The sequence below is a fragment of the Pyrus communis genome, chromosome 7 (genome assembly GCF_963583255.1).
Source record: "Pyrus communis chromosome 7, drPyrComm1.1, whole genome shotgun sequence".
Lineage (NCBI taxonomy): Eukaryota > Viridiplantae > Streptophyta > Magnoliopsida > Rosales > Rosaceae > Pyrus > Pyrus communis.
This window is the reverse complement of record NC_084809.1, coordinates 1,619,614-1,640,000: the sequence shown is the minus strand read 5'-3', so window position 1 is coordinate 1,640,000 and position 20,387 is coordinate 1,619,614. Positions and strand designations below refer to the sequence as shown.

At 36.4% G+C, this 20,387-nt stretch overlaps 1 protein-coding gene across 1 annotated transcript; it reads right to left on the bottom strand.

The window, feature by feature from the left end:
- Positions 1–219: 219 nt before the first annotated feature.
- Positions 220–6,160, bottom strand: LOC137739253 (probable phospholipid-transporting ATPase 8). The gene is made up of 11 exons (XM_068478809.1): positions 5,313–6,160; positions 3,632–4,986; positions 3,401–3,511; positions 3,028–3,304; positions 2,705–2,793; positions 2,486–2,594; positions 2,173–2,391; positions 1,936–2,061; positions 1,550–1,648; positions 1,252–1,443; positions 220–1,013 (listed from the first exon to the last, which is right to left on the bottom strand). The coding sequence occupies exons 1-11, from the start codon at positions 5,709–5,711 to the stop codon at positions 420–422; spliced, it is 3,570 nt and encodes a 1,189-aa protein (XP_068334910.1). The 5' UTR covers positions 5,712–6,160; the 3' UTR covers positions 220–419.
- Between the last annotated feature and the right edge of the window lie 14,227 nt (positions 6,161–20,387).

Here is a 20,387-nt window from a genome sequence, read left to right as displayed (position 1 = left end):
GAAATTAAATTGGTGAGGAGTTGGAATCTGAATCGTAATGAAAATCGGAGTATAAATGACACTAGTTCATAAGTTGTTACTAATTCACCTGAATCATAATGAAAACCAATTTGATTATTAAAACGTGTTATAAGTTGAAGGTTTGTTTCTCCAGTAAATAGGAAGTCATAAATTTAATTTCTTATTTTACGTCGCCCGTTACTTTAATATACTCCATAATTGAAATTCAACTCATAAATTTCATTCCAGTCACTTTAAGCTTTTGCCACACTGGGATTTTCCTTTTTGTTTGATAATTTGATGATATACGTATCAGCTTTACATGGCTAAAACCTACAAAGTCCTGAATCTACAACATATTCACAAAACCAAACCATCCCCTGATTACACATACACAAGTCCGATCCCGGGACCGCGCTTCACAGCTCTCTTTCCCTCAATCTCTGCTTCAGGTGCTGCAGTTTGCTACTGACTCTCAGAGGCAATTCGCCGGAAGTCTCCTTGTCTGAGCCATTTAATCGTTTCTGTTGTAATACATCGTGACGCATTGGTTTGAACCGTGTCTGGAAAGCCCTGTACGAGAAATATGGCATCAAAGTGCACATGGTAACGAGAAGGGTGACCATCCAATACAGAGGACTGGGAGCACAGGCTTCAATGAGAACTTTGTGTGCGGTTGTGGATACACTCGGTGAGACAGAGCCGTAGATCACTAAGAATACATACCAGAAGGTGATACTGCCCCAGATGAAGAAGTGCTGGATCCAAGTGAAGTAGTTGATGGAGAGTGCCATTTGGCAATTGACAACCCAAACTACGCACGAGTACATTGTGACCCCGAGCACTTCATGGTCTACTACTTTACCGTCTCTTTGGAGTGCTTGGCCAATCATGGAATTGGTGGTGAAGAAGTAGATAATTATGGAGCTCAAAACACCGTTAAGCATCCAACCAAGTATCCGGGTCCAACTGAAGAGGATATTCTCCACTCCCTCTAGGTATAAAGAGGGATACTATCAACAGAACAAGAGCATGAACGGTAAGAATCCATTCCAAAAAGACGGAAATAAACAAGAATTGTGACGAACCAAGAAGATAAGTATATGCCTTTTGGTTCTTACTGATCGATTAAAGCACATGCTACTAGAGTTGATGTTTACCAATTGAACATCATTTAAGATGGAATGACGACATACCAAAGCCGAGGCCTCACATCCTATATAAGCTCTACAAAAGAGAAATATTGTATACCTTGAGGCATAGCCGTGCTGAAACATCCTGATCAAAAATGCCAAGAGCAATTACGGGAAGTGATGTGAAGAAGACATTGTAGAATGACATGTACCAATCGTTGTAAGCAGGTTGACCAGAGAAAGAAGCATGGGCCTCAAACCAAAACAGAGTAAACCCAAAAGTAATGTTCTTGTAGAAGAAGTAACATATCTGCATCAACCAAATGTCAACTGGGTATGAAATCTCTTGCTTGGTTTACTTTTCAAATTTTTATTATTATTTTTTTTTTATGACAATTATAAGAGGCATATTTTACCATCATTGATATGCGCCTATAACACCAGTGCCCATGAACAAGCAAGAGACGCTCCAGAAAACGAAATTGAGCTATTGCAAAATCACTAGCCATCACCGCCTGCATTCACAAATTAAACGGAATCAGAAGGGTCTTAAGTATAAAATATGCAAGTTATATGTCTGAGAGCAATCGGTCACCGAAAACAAACAATTGCTGGTAAATAGTGTTGTAGACAAATGCATGCTCTATTCTCACTTTCAAAAGTACACTGATTTGGTAAATACTGTTATAGACAAACACGTTCACTATCTCACTTTCAGGAGTGCCATAATTCCAAGTTTGTATCTTGAAATTCGTAAAAACCCCGTAATAATCAGATCATCACAAAGAGAAAATAAAGTTACCTGCATCCCTTCAACACCACTAATGCCAACTCCAATATCAGCTTCTTGAAGCATGCCAACATCATTTGCACCGTCACCAACAGAAAGTGTTATTTTACCTGTTCCGAGTTTTACCAATCTTGTAACCTGCACATATTTCGTAGTTCTATCAGATTACTTGATAGCAGCAACTGGCCTTATGAAAAACCTTTAGATAATTTGAATGGATATGCTCATGAGCATAATCGAGATACTTACAAGAGCTTTCTGTTTGGGCGTAGAGCGGCAGCATATAACAGAAGCACAAGTACTTGCAAGCTCCAAGAACGATTTTTCGACATCCTTCTTGAGACAAAATTCCAAGGACTTCCCATCAATTATCAAGCCAAACGATTTAGCTTGGTTCGAACTTTCTTTAGCTTCATTAATTTGCGAAATACCTTCTCCAATTTGCTTCCTTATGCTTGCAAGAGAAGCCTTAAAAAAATCAAGGTTTCAGAAACTACATCACAGAAAAAGAAAAAAGCAAGGAAAAGACAATGTCTTGGTTTTTTGCTTTAGGATTCTGTACCTTTTCAACTGCCTCTTTATCCCCTTGTTTCTCCAAAGCATTTATGTCAGGCGAATCGAGACTGATGACAATCCGTTTCATATCTTGTCTAAGTAGACTGCAAGCATACCTGTAAAATTTACAATACTTGTAATCTGTAACTTGCAGAAAAATATAATCCAAGCGTAAAAATTGAAGTACTAGAAAAATATAATCAAAACACAAAAACTGCTAGCATACCCAATGTTAACTGCAGTTTCCATTTTATCCCCCGTCAATACCCATATCTTAATCCCAGCTTGGGCAAGCTTCCTAATACATTCAGGAACCTGCATCCCGAGAACAATATCTGTACGGAATTAATTTTCCATGAACACAAACAAACCCTTCTCAATAAAAATTGTGCTCTAGTTTTTTGTTTCTTGATATGAACTTCCATTTCACATAATTATCAAATTGTACAAGTCTCCAAATTCAAGGGAGGACGAAATAACAATACTCCCCAATAACCTAATTCAAGTGAAAGGACTTGTAACAAAAAACGATCAAAATTTAATACTCACCCCCTTTTGCAGTTTGTCTTCAACAGCTGTCACACCAAGTAGAAATAAGTCCCTTTCAATCTTGTCAGCAACTCCGTCCACCAGTACATCTCGACTTTCGGTGACAGAAGCTTTGGCCTTCACAAACTCCTTTTCCCACATTTCAAATTCTTCTACACCAATCTCACGGCATGCAATCACCAAGGTTCGTAAACCTGCTTCAGCATATCTATGAATGTGCTCCTTGGTCTGATCCTCAAATTGCCACCCATCTTTTGCAAGCCTTTCCAAAATTGCACTGAATATGTACAGATAAATGAAAATCATGGAATTACAAAAACCCAACTTGCACCTTCAAACATGGACCTTAGGCATGCCCACTCAAGAGTCTAACCTGTCTGCACCCTTGCAAAGGAGCAGTAATTTATTTTCCGGGCTCCTTACAATTACTGACATTCTTTTGCGAGAACTGCTGAACTCCAAGACGTGAAGAAGCTCGTATTCCCTGGGATAAATATATGTGTCAGAAGCTATCAGCAGTAACCGTTATGGCTTCCCAGCCACGTAAGCAATATAAGGAGACTGAATGTAAAAATAAACAGGTCAAAGTACGAATGGAACTCACCTATCAACCTTTCTCCCACTTTCAGAATCCAACTCGTGCAATGATATGCTTGTTTGTGTCCTTTCAAAAAACTCAAACCCAAGCTCCCTGGCAGCTATGACAAAAGCTGCTTCATCCGGTGACTCAGCTTCATAGGTTATTTCTCCTGATGCTTTATCCACAACTGGAATGGCTGTATGACAGATTGCTAAAACCCGAAGGAATTTCTGTATGATATCCGAATGAGGTTCATTGACCCACTGCCCATTCATGATGCGTATGTCTCTAAAGTTGAAACCCTTTATTGACTTTCCAGAGTCAACATTATAACTAGCATGATCTAATATATCACCAGTTTCAGGCAGTCCATTGACTCCGTCCTTTCTCTTTGCCAACGCCCTCTCCACTTCTGTCACACCATGGCCATAAGCAGTGCCTGCTATCGAACATTTAATGAACTCCATGGAATTACATGTCAGTGTACCTGTTTTGTCAGAAAGTATCATATCAACCTGTCCAAGTTCCTCATTCAGGTTAGATGTGCGTGCATGAGCCACCCTATCCATTTCCTCATAATACATATCCCGATCTTGGTTAATGAAAATACTCTGTAATACCTTCACAATCTCAATGGATACATATAAAGATATTGGTATTAAATATCCATAGAACATAAGCGCTGTCAAGAAATGGAAAAAAGCCGCAAGTGCTGGTCTTTTGGGGTCATAAAACACGGTTGAATGATCTGGACGAAGATACCACCTTCTTATATTTCCACCAGTTATATCCCGTCTAGTGTTGATTCCAAAAAAGAGAGAGCCAGTAAAGGCTATCACGACCAGAGAACTGAAAAGAATGTAGATTATCTTATCCATTTTCCTCTCGGTTTTACTTCTCTTTGAAGGAGGATCTGTTGCATTCTGCATCACTTTTGTGTCGTGACCAGTAAAGACGACGACACCATAGACATATTCTGTGTTTTTCAGCTTAGAATCTCTTAAGAGCATCTGTTGTAAGGAAAGTGAGTAAGTCTTTCCATCGTAGAACAATGTCCCAACAAATGAATACAGATTTTCATTTGGGTCCTCACACTTGATCACCGCTTTAAATTTTTCCAAGGAATCTTCATCTTGAAGATGGGATGTCACCTCCAATGCATGCTTCAATTTTAAATTAGTTTCTCCATCAAGGTTCATAGTATCAACATAGCAAATCCCATCCTCATAGCTTGACGAAAGCAAAAGCAGATCCGCAGGAAAGTACTCATCCTTGTGCACCTTCACAACATCACCAACCCGGAGTTTCTTCCATCTGGTCTTGTCGAATGTACAATTCCTACCATAAACTCTAACCTTTCGACTGTTTGCCTCAATATCCTGAAACAGTTTCGAATTTATAGCCAATTCAATTAGGAGAAGCAAATTAAAAAAGCCAACCAAAATATTAATTTCAAGCTACTTCCTAATAGCATTGCTCCTACAACAACCAAAATGACTACATATTCTAAACCTTCCCTGCATATCGTTAACGAACAAGCTTAAGCTATAGCACAATTCAAATACAACTACACTCTATATTCTTTATAGATAATCTGTAAAAGCGCTTTCAGTCATTTAAAAGCAGTTCCTAAACGGGCCCTAATTCAAACATTGACTACGCAACTTCAAATAACTAGTAATACCAATACCGCAAAAATGTTCACCTGCTTTCTTCGCCGCCAATCTTCAACGGCTTCCTTAGCCATAGTAGCTCCGATCACCACTATCAACGGCACAGCTACACTAACAGCTCTAAAGGGCGCCAACGGACTGAACGAAACACAAGCTACAACAAGAAAATATATATTTGCAACCCTCCTAAACTGCTCAAACAAAGACTTTGGAATGAAGTTCGCCGCCGTGTACTTGGTAGTCGAAACATAATTTCCCCTGTATCTCAACTCAAGTGCCTCCGGATGATCCGGATCATTGCAATGCACCACCCTCGAGTACCCTCTTTCCCCGATTTGGGGATGACTTTCAGGGAGAGGAGAGCGAAAACACGAAAACGAGTACAGCTTGCTAAACTGGATCCCTCCCCTCCTCCTCCGCCCTTCCGGCATTTTCTCAGGTGGCCTCAAGCCAACAAGGCTCCTGCTTTGCGAGGATCGGAGATGTCGTCTATCGTACGTCTTACCCTTACTTCACAGGTGAGTGACTATTTTTCCTTCCTCACTCCTCACTCAAATTTCCACCCACATTTCCCCTTCACTTCCCGGGAAAATCACCAACAAAACAACCAAACAAGTCGCACCAACTTCCCAAAACTAAGCAGACGATATCACCTATGAAAGCGAAATTTTGCACCAATTTCTACGCCAACGGAGTGTCAGACAATTAACAGAAATCTACCCGAAATTGACAAAACCCCATTGGAGGAGGAGCTAAAAGATCGAAACTTGAGCAACACATAGGAACATTGATTGAGTGCCTTGCTTACTCAGAGCAACAAAGTGGGTGCAAAAGTTTGCATATTTAAACTCCAGATTTATCCCACTGATTATTTGTTTCATAAAGCAAGCCTCTTCCGTGTGGCATTTGGCTCTTTACACTGTTGTACTGTTATTTTTTGTTTTTTAAAAGTTTATTTATTTCAAATATTATTGCTTTTTTATTAAAATATATATTGAATTTTACCGTTATTTATATATATATATATATAAAATAAAAATGAAAATAAAACAAGAAAAAGGTTGATATAAATTGGAGCAAAAATGGCAAACTTTGTATACAGCTAGAAAACTAGGTGTGTGGAATTTCAGAAAACCCTAGAAGTTGTGTTTCAGAGAATTCCTTACTTCCATTGCAGCCTCTGCAGAGATCTCATGCTTGTGGCTGCTTGTTTGGTTTTGCAGCTCAAAATCTAAAGAGAGAAAGAGAGTGGAGAGAGAGAGTGTGAGATAACAAAAATAATAAGTTAACTTTGTAGGAAAGGGATCCTATCCATATCCCTTCCACCAAATCCACTAAGGCCACAAATCCGGGTCTTTAAAATTTGATCCAACGACTAAAGTTATTATAACTTTTAAAGTGAACCCCTGTTTGTAGCAGTTGGCAAAGACAGAGCTAGTGTAGGCCTAGGGGGCGGATGCCCCCCCTCATTTAAAAAAAATGTATGGTTGCGTTCCAATTCTCAATAACCAGCCCTAATTAAACTAAAATTAAAAATATTGGTAGGCAGCTAAACTAGTCTACCGTTTTGGATCCCAAATGCCTACTTGATGACAATTAATTAACAATTAATTTAATTATGCCTCCTCGTTTTTCTAACCCTTGGTCGTTAATCCACACAAAACTCATCCCACCACGTACGACAAAGCAATTCCAGTCCTCAACTTCTCCAGATTTTTCCTCCCGTTTCATTTAACCAAAACTCAATTGAATTTGGAGTGTTATAGACAATTGGAGTTCAAGTAATCAATTATAAAAATTCAACACAAGAATTTTACTCCACAAGGTATTTTATACGACTTTACTTCATCAATTTGTTTTTGGCATTTCAATTTAGAATTTAGTTTTCTAATTTAGAGATCAATGGATGAATAATAACATGATTATTTTTATATAAAGAGATATTTAATGGTATTGGTAATGATATTGTTATGCAACGCTTTTAAAACATGAAAACGATTTGAGGAATAATGTAATATATTGTATGAAAAACTTTATGGATTAATGTATTAGTGTTTTGTTCAATAAATTCTTGATATTTTTAATTGTGACTTTGTTGTTTTTTAGGATGCCCCTGCTCATAAAAATCTCTAGCTTCGTCCCTGGCGGTTGAATCAAAGTTCAAAAACCCGGATTTGTGGTCTTTGTGGATTTGGTGGAAGGGATCAAGAAATGATCCTTTTCAATTCGGATAAACTAGAATAATGGTGTACCAATATGATATAAATTGATGTCATTATCGAGACTCCCTTTGGCGTTTGTTTTCGATGTGGTTTGAGCATGTAGGGAATGAAGGCAACGTAAGGTTACATGAAGATTGGTCACAATCTTTGCCCGCACACGTGGCCGACTGTGATTCTACTTTCTTGTGTCCCTTATTCCTTTGATCAAGCAAAAGTTAGAAAGTTAGAACCGTGCATAGTCATCACCTTTGTCTTCTAGCTTCTGGATAACTTCGAGGAAATATTTCATTGGAGTATTGTGGTCGTTGATAAAAACCAAAAAGTTATTTCTATGTTTGGAAGAGAAAAACTACCAAAAAAAAAAAGAAGCTATTGTATAGCATTCTCAAAAAGAGAAAAATTCCGAAAAGATAAGGCATTCTCATGTGGGTGGGGTTGTTTCCCACTTGAAATCAACAGTGGGCTTACTCTTTGAGTCTATACATACAGTCCTCGCATTTGAGGATTTCTTTAAGGTATCCATCGAGTTCATATATTGAGATACTTTAAAGACTTCTATTCTGACCCATTGGTAGCCTTTTGTCTCCAAATGTAAGGACTATACTGTTGTAAGAACTCCATTTAGGGTTCCCATTGGAGATGCTTTTATATTTTTGCCAACATTGTTATTAGCGGTTTTGATAACATTACTCTTTGACGTTAGAATGTGAGCAACTATACCGGGTGTACCCTAAAAACTAATTGGCAATGTTCCATAACATACTCAATCCAGATACGAGTGTTATAACAATGCTACAAAATTACCGGTTAAAAATTTGGTCAGTTTGAGTATGCAACGAGCTGTAAACTCTTGTCTTCTTATAACAATGAAATGTAAAACGCATTTGATGGTTAATTAAAATTCAACTATTTATCTAACTCACTAACGTTACATATGTAATAAATAAATTCTAAACTTAAATTTCAAGTTTCTTGAAGCAATAATGGCGGTTTAGGAGTCACCTTGGTGCAGTCGACCCTAGTGAGTCATCGTCCAGCCGACAAAAAGAGTCACATGCTTAGGTGTTAGGATGCACAAATTCTGAAGGTAAAAATGGAACACACAAATTGTGCCAGGTGCAATTACAATAGGTCTCCATTCCAGATCTGGATCTCATTCGGATTCAACTATTAGGGATTTTAGGGATTCTCACATCTTAGTCATTCATTGTATATCATGCAGTCAGAAATCATTTGAATTTTTTTTTTAATTTAAAATTAAATACAAATAGTGCCTGATGAAAACTGGCCGCACGATGTACGATAAACAGTTAGAATGTGAGAATTCGTAGGATCTCCATAAAGAGGATTCGGAGAGGATCCTCTTCCCTCAATTCCATGTCAATGTTGGGCTCACGTTCCACCTCTTAGTGAGATTTTTCAGTGTATTTAGAACATGGGATGGTACTCACTCTATAAATAGTGAGATACTTCAAGATTAACAACTTAAAATTAAAACTTCTATTTGCTTATACAAAAACACGTGATGTACTAGCCGTATTTCTATTTCGAACACAATAAAAAATTTATCCACCTCTTGGTGGAATTGTTGATGATAATAAATCACGAGGCATGCAAAATTGCTGCACATCATGCGGCCGTCGCCATTGCCACTTGTCACGCCTTAATTGTGCAAAATTCAATTCACATCGTATGTCTAATTTTTATGTTGGGCCATACTCATCAACAACCCTAAATTATTGTACATCTTTCATCATTGCCAAATACGCAAGCTCGTACAGGTGTCAAAATACCGTTAGGTTCCCTAATTTATAAAAAAACAAATTTCATGACACGTGTATGCTGATATTTTGATATGGCGAGTGACAAATGGCCAAGGATCTGTTGTCCCTAAAATGGTGTCTCATTCTATGTCTCCTTTCTACTTATTTGACACGTGTCATCTACTTTAACATAAGTTATGTTAAGTTGTACCAACATTTGCCTACACACCTTGTGAGTATGAACACATTTTTTTAGAAAATGAGAAGGAGAGAGGGAGAGAGAAAGAACATTGGGGGAGTTTGAGGTTTTTGTTGTTGTTGTTTTTTTTTTTTTAAATATTGGAGGTATTTTAATATCACCTGTAAGTGAGGCTTCAATAAAAAGCAGTAAAATTTGGACCTGTGAAATTACATTATTGCCCATCATTTTTTTTGTGTGATAGAAGACTAAGTAATCTTTTCACCCTCTTTTGGTTGACAAAGAATGTTTCATTAATTAATAAAGATTATTGTGAGTTCGGACGGAAAGAAATTCCCCAAAATACGAGAGATTTTTAGTGTGATCGGCATATGAGGTGGTACATCTGTAACTATATAATTGGTGGGATATGTGTGTCAAAAAGTTAATAACTTAAAAAATAAAAATTTCCACCACTTACATAAAAACACGTGGTGTACTACTCGTGTTTCCGTCACAATAAAAATGAGGAGTATCAGATTCCTAAGCAACTGGTGTCGTCAGCCAACCACCTCAACCACCCCACCTCACTGACGACAACACCCTCAACCTCGATTTGTATCTCTCCCTCATCCCTCTCCCTCTAAACTCCCGCTTCAGAGTCTAACTAATCACCACGATATCGTTATCTCCCAATTCATCAGAAATTCAATTTAAACCGCCGGCTCCGATGTTCGATTCAAATCAAATCGACGGATCCAGTTTAATTCAATTTAAATCACCGGCTCTAGTTTGATTCAAATCAAATCGCGCGCTCCAATTCAATTAGATTCCAAAGGACAATTCTGATTCAATTCAATTCCAATCTTTATCAATATATTTTTCATGGAACATCGTTTCCAGTTTTTTCTGGAACATGATCAGTTTTAGAGTGGACACCATCAATGAGGATTATGGCAACTTTTTTTTTTTGGGGGGGGGGGGGGGGTGGGGAAAGGAATGAAGACGAAGTCGTTAGGGAAATAGACAGTCTCAGCCGCTTCGACAGGACAACAAGTCCTTGGCCGTGACAAATGCACATTGGGATTAAGTAATTCCTGGACCATCCGGAAGCCAAATAATATATATGTGAATGTCTTCCGAAGACTCTTTGAATGTTTGATATGAATATTTTTTGTGCCCACCAAATGTTTCAGGTAATGTCTTCTAGGCATATCTTGCTAGCATTCGGTATGTTATGTTGAGAATACTTAACAAATTCTCTCGATAACATTCATCAAATTGTTTCGCCATATGTTGATATCTGTTTGTTAGATGCACAACTTGGTTCAACTTACGATAACAAGCCTACTAAGTGTTTGACAAATGACCGAATGAATATACTGAAATTTTTTGCACGCTTCACGCTCTGTTTCTATTCAAAACTTAAAATGACTCAAATTTTGGCTTACAATTAATTTTGTAAAATTTATCAAAATCAATTAAAAACGTGGGTTACTCATAGTTTTGGTCAAAATAATGAAATTTTTAGTTTTATGAAATAGTTTGTAATGGAATTAATAAAAATGTTGCAAGACATTTGGATGTGATTTTATCCTTTATTAGGTCCCGAAATTATTTTTTATTAATTTTTAAAGTTCAAAAATAGAAGAAAAAAATAATGAAACCTAATAGCCGGGCCCCAAAAGAGATTTGTAGGTGTCTAAAATCTTGGGAATGTCCTAAATTAATTTTAGGAAATATGTGGTGCGAGTAGATAACTCTAACTTTGGCTTACAACGAATATTGTAAAAGTTCTCAAAATCGATTGGAAAACGATTAAGGAAAAAATTGAATTTTTTTCCTTTAGCAAATATTTTGTCTTGGAGTTAAGGAAAATATTGCAAGATCTTTGGCGTGATCATACCGTTTATTAGGTCTCAAAACTATTTTTTATTGATTCTTAAAGTGGAAAATTACAAAAATATCTTTAGATTTAGGTTTTAAATCATTGATTTCAAGTGTTTAAATATGAATTATAATAGATTTTGTACGGAAAATATATTTTGAAGAACGTGAAAATTATAGTTTGTTGTTAAAGAAATCAAAGAAAAATTAAAAAAGAAAAAAAAACTGAAAAAGAAAAAAATGAAAATGGGTGGATCGGTATGAAACTAGCGACTTAATTTGAACATACTAGCGACTTAATTTGAATATACTAGCGACTCTTACTGGAGAGAATCAGTAGAAAAGTACCGATCGTATCCTTTTCTTTTTTTTTTTCCCTCTTTTTTTCTTTTTCCATTGAATATTTTTTTTATTCCTACATTACTTTATTTAGATTGAAATTCCTTTAGATTAAGATTTATATCCTTGTTTTCAGATTTTTTGATATGGATTGTAAGAAAATTTTCATCGAAAACACATTTTGTAGAACATGAAGATGATAGTTTGGTGTTGTGGTATGAGAAAAACAAAAACTTAAAAAATTAAAAAAATAAAATAAAAATAATGGTTTAGGCACAGGGAGACGTAGCCCAAACTCATATTCAATATAGGGTTTAGTTTTAGTTTCACCGTGCATAGTCATCATCTTTGTCTTCTAGCTTCTGGATAACTTTGAAATATTCCGTTGGAGTATTGTGGTGGTTGATAAAAACTAAAAAGTTATATCTATGTTTGGAAGAGAAAAACTACAAAAAAAAAAAAAAAAACATAAAAACTAAAAAGATAAGCTATTGTATAGCATTCTCAAAAAGAGAAAATTCCAAAAAGATAAGGCATTCTCATGTGGGTGGGGTTGTTTCCCACTTGAAATCAATAATGGGCCTACTCTTTGAGTCTATACATACAGTCCTCGCATTTGAGGATTTCTTTAAGGTATCAGTCGAGTTCATATATTGAGATACTTTGAAGACTTCTATTATGACCCATTGGTAGCCTTTTGTCTCTAAATGTAAGGACTATACTGTTGTAGGAACTCTATTTAGGGTTCCCATTGGAGATGCTTTTATATTTTTTCCAACGTTGTTAGTAGCGGTTTTGATAACATTACTCTTCAACGTTGGAATGTGAGCAACTCCACCAGGTATACCTTAAAAACTAATTGGCAATGTTCCATAACATACTCAATCCAGATATAAGTGTTATAACAATGCTACAAAATTACCGGTTAAAAATTTAATCAGTTTGAGTATGCGACAAGCTGTAAATCTTGTCTTTTTATAATGATGAAATATAAAGTGCATTTGATGGTTAATTGAAATTCAACTATTTATCTAACTCACTAACGTTACATATGTAATAAATAAATTCTAAACTTAAATTTCAAGTTTCTTGAAGCAATAATGGCGGTTCAGGAGTCACCTTGGTACAGTCGACCCTAGTAAGTCCTCGTCCGGCCGACAAAAAGAGTCACATGCTTAGGTGTTAGGACGCACAAATTCTGAAGGTAAAAACGGAACACACAAACTGTGCCATGTGTAATTACGATAGGTCTCCATTCCTGATATGGATCTCATACGGATTCAAATAGTAAGAATCTTCACATCTTAGTCATTTATTGTACATTGTTTGGTTAAAAATCATTTGAATTTTTTTATTTTAAATTAAACACCAATAGTACCTGATGAAAATTGGCATCACGATGTATGATGAACATTTAGGATGTGAGGATCCGTAGAAACTCCATAAAGAGGATCCGGAGGGGATCATTTTCCCTCCATTCCATGTTGATGTTAGGCTTGCCTCCCACCTCTTAGTGAGATTTTTCAACGTATTTATGGGTGGTACTCACTTTATAAATAATGAAATGAGTAATGTTATTCATAACATGTTTTTATACCACATTTCTATACCATCTTAGGTGGTATCTGATGTGGACAGCCACATCATTTGAAAAATTTGCAAAACCCAAGAAAAGGAATAAGAAAGACTCCTCGTATACCACGATCATGATTTAATTAACTATTTTTTCTTAATTATTAGTTTTTAAAACAATGAGCTAAATTTAAAAATCTGATTAATTCAAATGATGTGGCTATTTACATAAAATGCCACCTAAGGTGGTATGAAAATGTGGTACAAAAATATGGTATGAATAACATTACTCTAGTGAGATACTTATGTCAAAAAGATTAACAACTTAAAATAAAATTTTCCTTTATTTATGTAAAAATACGTGTTGTGCATGCCGTACTTCGAGCACAATAAAAAAAATTATCTACCTCTTGGTGGAATTGTTGATAATAATAAATCAGGAGGCATGCGCAATTGATGCACATCATGCGGCCGTCGCCATTGCCACTTGTCACGCCTTAATTGTGCAAAATTCAATTCACATCGTATGTCCAATTTTTATGTTGGGCCATACTCATCGACAAACCTAAATTATTGTACATCTTTTCATCATTGCCAAAATACACAAAGCTCGTACGAGTGGCAAAATACTGTTAGGTTCCCTAATTTATAAAAAACAAATTTCATGACACGTGTATGATGATATTTTGATATGGCAAGTGACAAATGGCCAAGGTTCTGCTGTCCCTAAAGTGGTTTCTCCTTCTATGTCTCCTTTTTATTTATTTGACACGTGCCATCCACTTTAATAGAAGTTTACTTTTGTTAAGTTATACTAGCATTTGTCTACACACTTTGTGTGTATGAACACATTTTTTTAGAAAATGAGAAGGAGAGAGGGAGAGAGAGAGAACCTGGGGGGAGTGGGAGGTTTTTGTTTTTTTTTTCTTTTTAATATTGGAGGTATTTTAATATCACCTGTAGGTGAGGCTTCAATAAAAAACAGTAAAATTTGAACTTGTGAAATTACATTATTACTGTGACAGCTCGTTCCGGATTTTCGAATCGTAGGGGTGAAATGACGTTTTTGCCCCTAGTGTGGTTGTTTCGTGGTGTGGTTGTTTTTGGATTTTGTTGGCAGGTTTTGGACCACACACACACTCTCCCACACCCCCTCACCCTTTTCCCTGTCCTGCATCCCTGTCCCGAGTTCTCTCTCTCTCCCTTTCCTATCCTCTTTGTACGGACACACCCAGAAACACACCAAACCTTCACAGATCGAGGGAACAAATTACATATTCGTGCTCGTGAGGTCCGTAAGAGTTTAACCATACCCATTTCAGGTAAGGATACCTTCGTTTTCACGTCGAACTCGGGATACCCCGATTTGGTCAGTGTTCATGCACACGTTGATTCTTGTGTTTTTGGGAATTTCAAGCTTGTAGGAAGCTTGGTAAGGTCATTAGGAGGCTCGGGGTGGTTCGTTTGAAGGTTTTGGATGTCAGGATCGTGAGTTACAAGGTTGGCCGGAGTTGGTGGTGTTTTCCTGGCGAGATTCCGTGGATTTTAGTGCTTGAAAGTGGTATGGATTTGTTCCTCTTGTTGTAAGCTTCATTTTGGTATCAATTTTGTGAAAGTTGGTTGAAAAACGAGTGAGACACAAGGTTTTAAAGTTTTCCCGATTTTCCTGCGTTGGCGACGGCGCAGGAGCTTCGCCGGAGAAGACGACGGAATATTCTGTCAGTTTGGACAGAATATTCCTAATGGCGTTAACGGAATCCGTTAAAGTTAACGGAATATTCCTAACGGCGTTAATTGTCGCCGTTAGTGTGCCAGACACGTGCCTGCGCGTGGGCAGCGCGAGTGGCCGTGCCTTGGCCGGCGCGTGCGGCGGTGGAAATTTTTTCTAAAAATATGGGGATGTTCTTGAGGTTGAGTAGATCACGTTGGTGTATTCATACACCCCTTTTAAGTATTGTTTGAGAAGTTATTTCGTAATGTTGGTTATGTCTTTTAAAATTAACGTTTTTATAGTTGTTTCGCATATAGGTGAGACCTATCCCAAGGACGAGCGCGGTCACTCGAGGCAAGGGGGTTACAACCCTTCTACATACCAATGAGTGGGCTTTTGGTTTTCCGTATATACCTATATACTTACGTTTTTCCCAGAAAGTGATTGAAAACGTTTATACATTTATATGCCATGCATTATGTTTGCCATTTGTTTATGCATTATTAGTAGCATATATATATATATATGTATGTATGTTGGTGCTGCGAACGCACAGGTAAGTGCCAGGTAAGTTATGGTTATATTCATGTTCAATGGTGATTTGAGATGCATAGAGAGCTCATAACCTGCACCCCCGGTGTTAGTGCTCCCGCCCAAAGTTGGGCACAGTCCTTCACGTGATGTTCACCTTCTGCACCACACACTCATCTTGGATCTAAGTTAGGTGCACAGTCCTGTCGTACATACCACTTTAGGTGGTTCCGACTCGTAGGTGACCCGCGATTAATCGCCCAGCCTTCACTTGATCCTAGCACTTGAGCGTACTTATTATACACCCAGTCTTGTCATACAGACCACTTTAGGTGGTTCCGACTCGTGTGCAGGTACAGTTAGTGAGATGGAGATTTGAGCTCTAGATTCAGCCGTACATGTCACGTTAGGTGACTCCGGCTGACAGATTCATGGCATTGATTTTGACATTTTCCTGAGCACTTGCGTTTATTCGAGGCATTTGGCATGACATATTTCTAAGCATGACTTATATATATGTATATATTCTACTTTTCTGGGAGGTATACAGGTTTTACAGCGAGGGGTTAGAATCTTGTTTATGAAATGGTTTTTGAAAAGCTTTGTTTTTGCCCACTCACACTTTTTGTTTTGCGCCCCTCCAGGTTCTAGTTAGCTAGCACTTTTGGTGGCTTCCCAGAGGTTTTCCCCGGCATATTTGACAGATTATTACCAGTGCAGGACCACCTTTGGGTGTGTTTTTGTAGTGTTATTTCTCCCGGACTGCATTAGGTCTTCGAGCTCTGAACTTTGTTTTTCACACTTTCACTTGCACATGTATATACTTACTTTGTGTAAAGCTGTGTTTTTTTATTATTCGTACTTTTATTATTATTTTATTCGCTTCCGCACTGTGCACATGGTTACGTCACTTCCACGTGATGACCAGTATGCCCTAATCTTGATGGGGGTGTGTCAATTACCCATCATTTTTTTTGTGTGATAGAAAATTAAGTAGTCTTTTCATTCTCTTTTGGTTGACAAAAATGATTTCATTAATTAATTAATACGCAGTCTTTTCATTATCTTTTAATTGACAAAAAAGATTGCATTAATTAATTAATAAGTAGTTTTTTCATCCTCTTTTAGTTGACAAAAAAGATTTCATTAAAAGTTCAAAAATAGAAAATAAAATAATGAAAACTAATAGCAGGGCCCCAAAAGAGATTTATAGGTGTCTGAAATCTTGGGAATGTCCTAAATTAAGGGGGGGTGTAGTCAAACTCGGATTTGAGAGGATTTTAAAAGACTTTAAAATCCTAGTGTAGTCAATTAAAGGATTTTAAAATCCATTCAAATCTAGGTGTGGTCAATTAAAAGAATCCATTCAAATTTAGGTGTAGTTAATTAAAAGATTTTAAAGTATTTTAAAATCCATCCAAATCTAAGTGTATTAAAAAAATTAAGATTTTGGAGGATTTCAATAAGTTGTGGATTTTGTGGGATTTGAGAGTAAAAATTATATATAACCAAGAGTAAAAAGAATTCAACCCCACCCTCTAGGATTTCAAATCCTTCCACCACAATCCACCACAATTCATTCAAATTCTTTAAAATCCATATGAATTTGTAGGAGTCTTTAATCCTCTTAAATCCTATTAAATCTATCATCTTTTTTAACCTTTAAAATCTTAGTTTGACTACACCCCCCTAATTTTAGGAAATATGTGGTGCGAGTAGATAACTCTAACTTTGGATTACAACGAATGTTGTAAAAGTTCTCAAAATCAATTGGAAAACTGCTACGGAAAAAATTGAAATTTTTAGCTTTAGCAAATATTTTGTCTCGGAGTTAAGGAAAATATTGCAAGATCTTTGGACGTGATCCTACCGTTTATTAGGTCTCAAAACTAGTTTTTATTGATTCTTAAAGTTGAAAATTACAAAAATATCTTTAAATTTAGGTTTTAAATCGTTGATTTCAAGTATTTTAATATGAATTATAATAGGTTTTGTACGGAAAAATACATATTGAAGAACATGAAAATTATAGTTTGTTGTTATGGTAAGAAAAAATAAAAAAAAATAAAAAAATGAAAATGGGTGGATCGGTATGTAGCTAGCGACTAAATCTGGGTATAGTAGCTAACGTACTAGCAACTGCTATTCAGTATAGTTGCTAAGGTACTAGCAACTGATATTGATAAGGATCAGTACCAAAGTACCGATCGTATGCTTTTCTATTTTTTTCTCCTTTTTTTATTTTTCCATTGAATATTTTTTCTTCCTACATTACTTTATTTAGATTGAAATTCCTTTAGATTAAGATTTATATCCTTATTTTCAGATTTTTTGACATGGATTATAAGAAAATTTTTATTGACAAAAAGGATTTCATTAATTAATTAATAAAGATTATTGTGAGTTTAGACGAAAAGAAATTCCCCAAAATACATGAGGAGTGTTAGATTCCTGAGTAACCGGTGCAACCAACCACCTCAACCACCCCACCACATCGACGACAACACCCTCGGCCTCGATTTGCATCTCTCCCTCCCTCTAAACTCCAGCTTCAGAGTCTAATTGATCTCCATGATATCGTTATCTCCAAATTCATCAAAAATTCAATTCAAATCGCCGACTCCGATTTAGTTCAATTCAAATCAAATTGACGGATCCAGTTCAATTCAATTTAAATCGCCGGCTCTAGTTTGATTCAAATCAAATTGCCGACTCCGGTTCAATTAGATTCCAAACGACAATTCCGATTCAATTCAATTCCAATCTTTATCGATATATTTTTCATGGGACATCATTTCTAGTTTTTCCTGGAACTTTTGTGCCCACCAAATATTTCATGTAATGTTTGCTAGGCATATATCGCTAGCATTCAGTAAGTTATGTTGAGAATACTTAACAAATCCTCTCGATAAGATTCATCAAATTGTTTCGCCATATGTCGATATTTGTTTGTTCGATGCACAACCTGGTTTAGCTCACGATAACAAGCCCACTAAGTGTTTGACAAATGACCGAATGAATATACTGAAATTTTTTGCACACTTCACGCTCTGTTTCTATTCAAAACTTAGAATGAGTCAAATTTTGGCTTACAATTAATTTTGTAGAATTTCTCAAAATCAATTGAAAACATGGGTTACTCACAGTTTTGGTCAAAATAATGAAATTTTTAGTTTTAGGAAATAGTTTGTATGGGAATTAGACCTTTGGATGTGATTTTATCCTTTATTAGGTCTTGAAATTATTTTTTATTAATTTTTAAAGTTCAAAAATAGAAAAAAAAAATAATGAAAACTAATAACAGGGCCCAAAAGAGATTTGTAGGTGCCTGAAATCTTGGCAATGTCCTAAATTAATTTTAGGAAATATGTGGTGCGAGTAGATAACTCTAACTTTGGCTTACAACGAATGTTGTAAAAGTTCTCAAAATCAATTGGAAAACTGTTAAGGAAAAAATTGAAATTTTTAGCTGTAGCAAATATTTTGTCTTGGAGTTAAGGAAAATATTGCAAGATCTTTGGACGTGATCCTACAATTTATTAGGTCTCAAAACTATTTTTTATTGATTCTTAAAGTGGAAAATTACAAAAATATCTTTAAATTTAGGTTTTAAATCGTTGATTTCAAGTGTTTAAATATGAATTATAATAGATTTTGTACGAAAAAATATATTTTGAAGAACATGAAATTTATAGTTTGTTGTTATGGTTAGAGAAATAAAAGAAAAATTAAAAAAGAAAAAAAAAATTGAAAAAGAAAAAAAATGAAAATGGGTGGATCAGTATGAAGGTAGCGACTAAATTTGAACATACGAGCGACTTTATTTAGATTGAAATTCCTTTAGATTAAGATTTATATCCTTGTTTTCAGATTTTTTTTACATGGATTATAAGAAAATTTTCATCGAAAACACATTTTGTAGAACATGAAGATGATAGTTTGGTCTTGTGGTATGGGAAAAGCAAAAACTTTAAAAAATTAAAAAAAATAAAATTAATGGTTTAGGCGCAGGGAGACGCAACTCAAACTCACACCCAAGCCCAAACTTATGCCCTCAGAAAGGCCTAAGGCGCAGCAAAAGCAGTGGAGGCCCATGAGGTCTGGGGTTTAGCGGCGTGTGAATAGTAACACCTTGGGTTCGATTGTTTGGGGGCGTGTGAATAATAACACCCTGAGTTCACAACGTGTTTTAGTGCCCATCGCACTTGAATTCTTTTCCCTCGCAGCAACGTGGCAGAGAAATGTTTTTTTTTTAAAGAAGGGGTTATTGAATTAAAAGTTACGACTTTAGTGTGAATTCTATCATGGTTGATAGCAGCTTATAAATGCCCCAACCCCGGCAATCATACTTCATCCCGCCAATCATGGTTGACCTTTGAGATTAAAACTAAACCCTACTCCCTATTAATAAGGACCTATAAATGCCCACCTTCGACACCAATGCTTCATGCAAGTAACAATGGTTGAGCCATGGGATTAAAACTAAACCTATCCCCTATAAATGCCCTACCCCAACACCTATGGTTCGTACGACAAACCATGGCTTACTTGTGGGATTAAAACTAAACCATACCTCATTACCCCTATAAATGCCCTACCCCCAACACAATTGGTTCGTACAGGAAACAATGGTTGACCCGTAAGATTAAAAATAAACCTTACCCTATATTGATAGCGACTTATATATGCTCCACCTCTGACACCAATGCTTCGTGCGAGCAACAATGGTTGACCTATGCACTTGGGATCACATTGTTTTGCATGCGTTAGGCTGCCTCGTTTTGTGTGCCAAGTATTTTTGTGTGTTGATCTCACCTCGTTTTGCGTGCATGAACCACTTCTTTTTTTCCGTGCGTTGATCTCACAATTGGTTTGTACGGGAAACAATGGTTGACCCATGAGAT

Coding starts and splice junctions, on each gene's coding strand:
- LOC137739253 (XM_068478809.1), bottom strand. CDS start 5,711: ATGCCGGAAGGGCGGAGGAGGAGGGGAGGGATCCAGTTTAGCAAGCTG. Junction 1,444..1,549: donor ATAGGCGCATATCAATGATG/GTAAAATATGCC, acceptor TGGTTGATGCAG/ATATGTTACTTCTTCTACAA. Junction 1,014..1,251: donor CAGCACGGCTATGCCTCAAG/GTATACAATATT, acceptor TTCTGTTGATAG/TATCCCTCTTTATACCTAGA.